Source organism: Mastomys coucha, unplaced genomic scaffold (genome assembly GCF_008632895.1).
Source record: "Mastomys coucha isolate ucsf_1 unplaced genomic scaffold, UCSF_Mcou_1 pScaffold22, whole genome shotgun sequence".
Lineage (NCBI taxonomy): Eukaryota > Metazoa > Chordata > Mammalia > Rodentia > Muridae > Mastomys > Mastomys coucha.
Window position 1 is genome coordinate 193,785,373 of NW_022196905.1, and position 9,095 is coordinate 193,794,467.

At 38.0% G+C, this 9,095-nt stretch overlaps 1 protein-coding gene across 1 annotated transcript in view; it reads right to left on the minus strand.

Moving 5' to 3' along the window:
- Positions 1-9,095, minus strand: part of Neil3 (nei like DNA glycosylase 3) — a 50,468-nt gene that overhangs the window by 17,466 nt on the left and 23,907 nt on the right. Inside the window, exons 3-6 of the mRNA XM_031339808.1 lie at positions 5,922-6,056; positions 5,203-5,416; positions 3,546-3,620; positions 1,824-1,990 (exon numbers count right to left, since the gene is read on the minus strand). Of these exons, the coding sequence (XP_031195668.1) occupies positions 1,824-1,990; positions 3,546-3,620; positions 5,203-5,416; positions 5,922-6,056 (591 nt within the window). The remainder of the gene's footprint in view (positions 1-1,823; positions 1,991-3,545; positions 3,621-5,202; positions 5,417-5,921; positions 6,057-9,095) is intronic.

Below are 9,095 nucleotides of genomic sequence, written 5' to 3' on the forward strand. Positions count from 1 at the left end.
TATGTAACTGATGCTTACTATATAGTAAGAGTCAGCTTCACCTATGACAGTAGTACTCTCATATGTAACTGATGCTCACTATATAGTAAGAGTCAGCTTCACCTGATACAGTAGTACTCTCATATGTAACTGATGTTCACTATATAGTAAGAGCCAACAATACATTATATAGGCACTTAAAATGGGATGTGATTCACCAAATATTTTAAAATTTTGGAAGGATTCATGACAGTTAAAGGAGTTGGGAGATTTTAGTGTGTAGAGAAACATTTAGATCAGTGTTTTGGGAGCTTCTGAGGCTTTTAAGCACTCTCTGTCTCTCTGTCTCTGTCTCTGTCTCTCTCTCTTCTTACCCCACTTCCCTCTCTCTCTTTGTAGGTTCTCTAGCACCCAGAGATACAGAGACTGAAAACTGGACTGAAGCCTTGCTGGATAAGTGTGCTAGCACTAAGATCTAACCCTGACCCTTGAAATAACTGTAAATTAAAACAAATAGATAGTTAATATAAAAAATGCTCAGATATTAAACAAAAATAGAGAATATACTTATTCACTGAAATGTTTAAAATAGGGGAAATAGTATTGGTTTTAAAACTTTAGAAATTATATTTGCATTTTTTCTTGCAGTGTGTGAACAGTCCTCCAAAGTCTTAAACTGAAAGCCAGCATATAAAACAGGATTGGGGTGAGTTAGAGGAGAGGGATTACAAGCCCCACAACACTTGTAGTATATAGCAGGGCTCACAGGTAAATCTAAATCTCTCTCAGGAACCCTGTGAGTCTTTAAATCCTCATTTCTAAACCCCTTGAAATTGACAAATATTTTGTTTTTATGATTAACTATCACTTACTTGACTACTTGGAAGAAAATGGAAAACTCTAATCTCAAATGCTGCAAAAACAATATAGATGCTGGAAAACACAAAGCACTAGTCATGTATCCAATAGGCAGATATACGGAAGGTCTTCAGTGTGCTCGGTACTGTGTTAAGAGTCTGGAGTGAAATAAAGTAGTAAGAAAAGTAGTCTTGTTATGAAAAACAAAACCAGAAACCCATAAAACAAAAATACCTAATTGTCTAATATTTCCTATTATGTGATAATAAAACAGGCTGACAGGAGGGGGATATAAAAGAGTTTAGAGTTGCGAGCCGGAGTAAGAGTTTCACAGAAATACAACGCGGAGAGAAAAAGCAAGTGGATTTGGATACATTTATGAAAATGCAAGTTGAGCTGTCCCCAGATACGGCCTACCCTCCTCCTCTGGTCTTGCGCAACTCAGCAAGGCCTACTTCCTTCCTCTTCCCAAGCACGCCATTTTGTTTCCTCCTACTCAAAAGCAATAGGTCACAGAAGCTCAGGTCTCCCCTCATTGCTTCATCTATTCTCAGTGCGCTGAGCATTTTAGGCTTCACCTACAACTGCCATGCTGGTAACTCTCGGCCATTACCCAGCTTGTCAAGTAGCTCATGAGATGTCCTTCCTCAACAGTCTACTACCACATCACACAAAAATCTTCCCCGTTCTATCCCGATTTTCCCAAAGTCAGTATTTCTAATATTTGATTTTCGGCTTTTTGCAGCATCCTACAAATTAGATCTGTGACAATTCCAATCAACTTTAAAAACTAATGATTCTGCTTCTATTTCTAATGCTTGACTCTTGATCTGATAACCATATTCACTCGTTCATCTGCACTGGTTCTAATAGGTAATTTCAATTTCAGTATTCTGTGCCGTGTGCTACCAGTAGCCTAGTAGTCCTTCAGATACATGCTCTGGTTATTAGCTGCTAAGAGAGAGAGTCTCAACCCAACATCTTACCATATTTGAACATCTTGAGGGTTTTCTTTCTGACAGTGAGGGCAGAAATACGTCATCCTGCTGTTCTCCCCTAAGCGACACACAGTAATTTTGCAGTGGCACTGACCACAGTTAGGACGCTTGTAAACCTTATAGTGCTTAGATATGGCGGATCCTGCTTTACAGCACTAAAATAAATAAATAAATAAATAAATAAATAAATAAATAAATAAAATAAATAGAATTATTATGTTATGCTCAAGACTGTTGTTATAGGAGACAAAGGTATATTCAGAAAATTAAGTCCTCTCCGAAAATGTCAAAAATTTATACATTGTTCCACATAATTACTCCATGTAATATAGTAAAAGGTATTGGCAAAATCCAGTAATGTCTATCAAATAAGGTTTGTATGAAATAATAGAGTCATTATGTTTTAACTTATTAGTATTCCAAACTGTTCCCTGCTGTATCCTCTTATCTAAATGATATATAAAAGTTCTATATTTTAAAATGTCTTTTATGCTTTTAAGGCTTTCTTAATTAAACATAATTACATGGTTGCAAGAAAAGGGCTAGATTAGCTTCAAATCTGATTGCTTTTAGAACAAGGAAGCTGCTCACTCAGTTTCAACGGCCAAAAAACTTATTTTTAGGGGATAAAATTTAACGAGAGCATTTTTCTTTGTTGGCCTGATAAAGGGCTTTAAAAAAAAAAAAAAACTCTAGAGATTTGCTAGAAAAGAAAATAAAAACTCAAATACATCCTAACAAAGAAATGTTCTATTTGGTATCAGCTTCATTTTAAGAGACACTTTTATTTTTCTGCTACAGTTTTGTTCTATACATGTTTTTAAAGCACCGACAAAGAGAGTATTTTTGGTTTCCACCAACAGTGTGAAAATTTAAAAGCTCAGAAATGTGACTGTATATGGGCTGAAATTACACAAACAATATACATTAATGTAAGCAAGGTAATGAAATGCCCAATTGGATGTAGGCAGAATGCCACTCTTTTCTATAGTCATTTTTCTCTGGAAGAACAAATGGGCACAGGTCATTATAAAACAGCCATTATTACAGAAAGCAGTTATATCTTGTAAGAGGATCATTAAAACTTTAGGTCAATTAATGGAAACCATTTTAATACCTTCATTTCTGAGCATGGTAAAATTTTTGAACAAAAAACAGATTGTGGTAAGAAAACTAGATTAGTTATCATCCATTGTTTAAAAGATGAAACACTTTTACCAAGGTCTATAGGAGCATTATATTGTTTGCTAACATGTTAATGAGAACTTATGACATCCTCAGAACAGCTTTTGTTGACATATAGAAACATAACTTCATATTAAAGATTTTAAAAAATCTAAATATTATGTAAATAGCCTAAAGTTGACATAACCAATGGCAAAACGTAAAAGAACTCATCTATTTATCCTTAAGTCTGTCTAAATGCTTTGTTTTATATGTCCAAAAACAACAAGAATCAAAGCAAAATACCAACACAACTGTTGTTTAACTTGGATAACTATTACCAAATATGTTCAGAGTGAGGCTAGTTGAGATTGTCTTATGACTCCAAATTTTAAGATACTAATTGTGCCTGCCATCTGATGTCAGTCTTGCTCTGTGAATGTCTGTGCTCTGACCACTAGAGGGCTACACAGAGCTTAAGCACCCTGGTAAAGGCAAAAGAAGAAACCACTGGCATTGCACATGGTTGTAAATATTTGCTCTTACCCTGTAGAAGAGGATGCTGAAATCCCGGGTCATTTTCACAAGGTGATGGGCCTGTTTGTCTGATAGTTGGTACACCTTAGTGCAAAAGCATAGTTTCATAATTTATTCGTGACTATCTCACCTACTAGTTCTCTTAAAGTGAATTAACAATAGATTTAAAATTCCTGCACATTCTATTGCTTTACCACTCTCCAGCTCTGATACTGGAGAGCTAGGGCCTTATACATGCCACACAAGCCATCGCCCATGCCCTTGGATCAGTTCTAGAAAATATTCTCCATCGAAGCCCAAGTGAATTTAAGAAGCTCATTTTTGTTAAGATTCTATTGCAGTATCGCTGCATTGGACTAAGTTGTTCAAAGTGTTAAAAAGCAGAACCAATCCTAAAATTGCCATTAACTGGTTTCTTTTACTGTTTAACTACTAGTGATTTGGATTTTATCTAAACCAGCAAGAAACGGTATGCAAAAGACAAAAAGGTATATGTGGACTTATGTAAAAATAATTTACTTAATATATTCTATTTAGCAGAAATAGTCGGTATCGTTAGAATTTAGTTAACAGTCACACATCTGGGTAAGAGCCTTCAATGCAAACTTCCTCCCTAGAAGCAAATATATGGATGCTGCCACTCCAGTCTCTCCTGGCTTAGGACCTTCCTTGGTCCATCACTATTCTCTAACATTCCTCTCACAACTAATTCTCTGGCCTAGTAAAATAACAGCACAAGTCTCTCCAGCTGAAGAACTAAAACCAAGTCCATTCCTTGTCCTAGGATCCCTTTCTAAACGTCTAACATTTTTCCCTTCAGGCCAATCTAAGCTATTTGAACAAGAACTGAATTTTCTTTGGCTCTCTGTTCATTCCCTCGTTGCCCCTGCTGCCTGAATTCCGTCCTTATCACTCACTGAAACGTTTTGTTTTCCCTATTGTTGACACCGGTAAGTAGGAACACATGCATGTGGTGTAGAGTATACATTTAATATGCCACATAGAAAAAGCAAATGGCAAATCTAATGCATTCATTCCCACATTCCACAACAACCTCTCTAAAGCTAGACACTGTGTTCAGACACTAGGAAACATCACTGAAGAGAACACTTGGCTGCATCACAGGTGGCACTGTAGCTGTAGAAGGCAGTTTTTAGAAAAAAAAAAAAAACAATAAGTATAATGAGTAAAATATGTTTGAAAGTAAAGCTAATACAAGGTATGGGGAAAGTAAAACCAAAGAAAGCTGTAAGGACAACTGAGGGCAGGAAGCAGGGGCATTGCTGTTCTAACAGGGGGTCCTAGACAGCTATACTAAAAAGCTGACACTTGATGCCAAGACTTGAAGATACCTGGAGCCTGCAGAACAGTGTGGTGACCCTTCACTAAGAGTCCTCATGTTCTGTTGACCCCCCTACTATAACTTTATTTACATTTATAGTTCATAACTGTCATTTTGCTAGTTATGAATCATAACATAAATATCTGTGTTTAGCGATGGCCTTAGTTAACCCGCGGAGTCATTTGACCCCTAAAGGGTTCACAACCCAGAGGTTAAGGCCATATTATTATGGAGACTATATTGCTCCAGCACAGACTTCCCTTTCACAATGGAACCTTACAGTACTTAAAGACAAATTAGAAACAAATTTTAAATGATTTATACCTTAACAGCTGGATGGAGGCCACTGTCAAAGAGCGCTTCATTTTTGATGATGTTCCCTACACCAGGCAAAACCCTCTGATCCAGTAACACATCACATAGCATCCGATCTCTCTGCTTTTTAACTTCACTTTCTGCTCTTGAGAAATTGAACTTTGGTGAACATACATCCAATTCTTCCATCATTCTGACTCTCTGTTGGCTTTCTATTGAATTTCTATAGAAAGAAGTATATCAACCATAAGTCTGCAAACTTTTACGTATATTATAGAATATGAGATATTTGGGTGAACAATGACAGTCCTAGTAACAGTGACATTTTATTGATTATACAGATTTTATTAAGCAACATGTAGGATGGTATAACAAAACTATGGATCCAGGTTCTACTGTTTAGCTGCTAAAGTTCTTAGTATCCCAATCAGAATCTTTCTCTATTAATCTTTATGCTCTTTGCTACAATTTTCACATCTATTAGTTCTCCTGTCAACTAACCAAAAACAAAACAAAACAAACAAACAAACAAATTCAATACCACTTGAAGAACAAGATACAAAAACCAAAATCAAAACCAACTCCTCTGCTTGTCTTGGTATCTCATTTTTATTTTTTTAATCAAAAGTTAACACTTTCTCTCTCTCTCTCTCTCTCTCTCTCTCTCTCTCTCTCTCTCTGTCTGTCTGTCTGTCTCTCTCTCTCTCTCTCTCTCTCTCTCTCTTTACCTGAGTTCCACTGAAGTGTCAAAGAAACAGATCAAGTCATTGGCGAGCTGCAGTTCAAAAGCTGGAGAAACTCCACCTCTATTTTCACACTCCCGTGGGTTAATCAAGATGGAGCCTTTCATTCCGAAATGAATCCTAAAACAGAGCCAGCCCATTTTTGAGTACCAGAAGTGTACAATGTAACCTCATTTTATTTGCTTTTTAAAAGTCATAAATGAACCAGTGTTACTCAGGATAGTAACTTTTAAAAAGGAAAAATAAAGATAGCTACAGCAACTTCCTAGAGAAACTCTGGGTTCCCATCACTTAGCCCATAAGAACACAGCTGTTTCATCTGAAGTTGGATAAAATATCTTTGTTCATAGAACAGTTTAGCATCCTTCCATATTTATTTATTCAAAAGCATAAGCCTAAAAATTGGTTATGGTTTGTTTTTATATTCTACACAGTCATTAACATTCATATTTCTTATTTTAGCCACAGTTAACTGGAAGATTTATCTATTGCAACCTAAGGTCTACAGGCTAATATATGCATCTCTTGCCCACTCTCTGAGCAAAGCATTGAGATATTCTTTTCAAACACACACACATGTATACATGAACACACACATGCATACACACATATACATGCAGACATAAATACACACAAATGCATACATATACAAGCACACAAACATATACATACGCACAGACACACACACACACCCCACAGATTTTTTAAAGACAGATGGAAAGAGAATAAGTAAATAAAGCTTATGCAATTCTTTTTGTTTTCAGTGACTTTTGTACTTATTGAGAAGAAGGTATTTATAAATATTTACAGTTAACTTCAAAATCACAATAGAGTGATGAAAAATCCATAACCTTTCAGATTTTGTAGGACTGATTGACCTGTCCAGTTAAAAAGATGTGATTTTGCAAGACCCCTGATGAAGATCAAAAATTATTCTCAATATGAAATACTGTGTTCCGCCTTTCAAATCTGTTGAAAGTGGAGTTAATAAATATGGCGCTTCTGGTAGCCAATGTTCCTGCTGGGCGCTTCTAATGCAAAGCACTGTGTCACAGTACTACACAAGGTTAACAAGTCTAACTTTTAAATGCGGGTTTTAAACTCTGTGAGCCCCACTATCAATCATAAACGAATTTTACATGCCTTATAGTTCTTGACGGGAAAAATGTGTGCCTGTAAGTACTTCATAATTCAGCTTATGGAGGTTCAGCCCCAGTGAAAGGTGTACAACCGTCATGCCCAGAAGCCATCGTCTCTAAAACCTTTGCAGCGGCATGGCTCATAAAGTGGATTCTTAAATCACTTTCTATAATGAAAACCACATCCACATCAGAAACCTCAAAGGTCACGACCCACGTAAATTTCGGAGTAGCCCTAGCAAGAACTACAAACAAGCAAGCACACCATTGTCTTGAAAATACATTCAATTTAGGGGCAAAATGCATATAAAACAACTACTTTGTCTCATATTGATTTGTATTTATAATATTAAATGGCGAATTGTGACTGAACTCCAAATAAATGCCATGTATATTGATACCTTTTAGAATAAGACTATATCGGCATCTTGAAACTCTTTGAGGCACGGCAGCATCCAGTCCATTCTAACAATTGAACCTGATCTTTTATGCTCTATATATCAGCTCATGAGCCTACATTACCTCCAGGAAACAGATTTCAAGAGAAAGCCACCACAAAAACAAACAAATAAAATGAGTAAGGATAAAAGAGTTAATTTTTTTAAGGAAAGTTTTAAATACCAAATGTGGGATAGTGCAACTGTTTGTAATCCCTGGAGTCCTGAGAGTGTGCTTAGGTACGCACAGAGGAATTAGGTATGAAAAGGGATGCTCAGGCCAGGAGACTGAAAAGTGTTGCCTTTACAATCAGAGGCATCCTTATGAAAGGGTGCCTGCTTCAGGACCGCTTCTCTAATGGGAAGCAGAAGTATGGAGAGGTGTGGCTGCGGGGGAGAGGGAATCAGGAGACCTCTGTCCAAGCAGTGCATTTAGCTCTGACTTACAAAATGTAAAAGCCTGAGACAGGATAGGAAAGTCTCCACTTGCCACCAGGTGCTGACTAAAGCGCACCTGCTGTGGAGAGTGGGGCCAAAACAGAGTTATCTTTTCCTGGAGATGAACCAGGGAGGCAAGACTAGCAAGGAATCCCGCAGTGATTTAAAGAACCTGTTCCTTCAGGAAGAGGGACATCTGGAACACGAAAACACCATGGTGAGAGACTGTAACCCCGAAACATTGCAACCCCTGTGGTCCACACAAAGGCCCGTTCAGAAATTAGAACCTCGCCTCGGTTGTTCTATCAGAAGTCATGGATAACAAGCAACACTAGTCTTCGAGAGGAGGGAGCGTGAAGATCTCCTCTGTGATGTGGATTTGGGGTGGAAACCTGACAATGGAGCAGATAAAGGAGAAACTGCCATCACCCATGCGGCAGCAGTAAGAGATGGAGTTCTCTTTTTTGAATGTGCGAAATTAATATTAATACTTAAAATGTGTGGATAATGGTAGACAAGTTTGCGAGACATTTTAAAACCCAGAATACAAAACTAGAATAAAGAATGATAGGGCCAGGTGTGGTGGTGCATGCTTTTAATCCTAGCACTCCGGAGACAGAGAAAGGGAGATCTCGGTGAGTTCGAAGCCAACCTGGTCTACCCCGTGAGTTCCAGACCAGCCAGGGCTAAGATGTGAGACTGGTCGAAAGAAAACAAAACAAAACAAAACGGCAACGGCTAGACCAAAAAAATAAAACAACTCACCCACCTTCAAAAGAACGGGAAGAAGGGTGCACAAAAGTCACCCCACAGACAGGCAAGCACAGCCAGGAAGCGAGTCTGACAGATACAGAGGAAGCTCAGTGATGTTTGCTAGCCCACTGCCCCCGCCCAACTTCAGCACTGCTGCCGGAGGGGGCGCAATGATGGGCCAAGAAGAAACAAACCATCCCTGGAAGTGACAGGAATCCAAATGTTCCCTGATCCTGCTGCCATGTGTGGATGTGCTGGAATGCATGAAATAAGCCAATTACTCTGTATACAGCAGGCCGTGGTAATGTTCTATTTAGTTATGGAGTTGAACCCCAAACCTTGGTATATTCTGGGGAGGGAATTCTACCCTTTATCCCTGAGCTACATCTCAA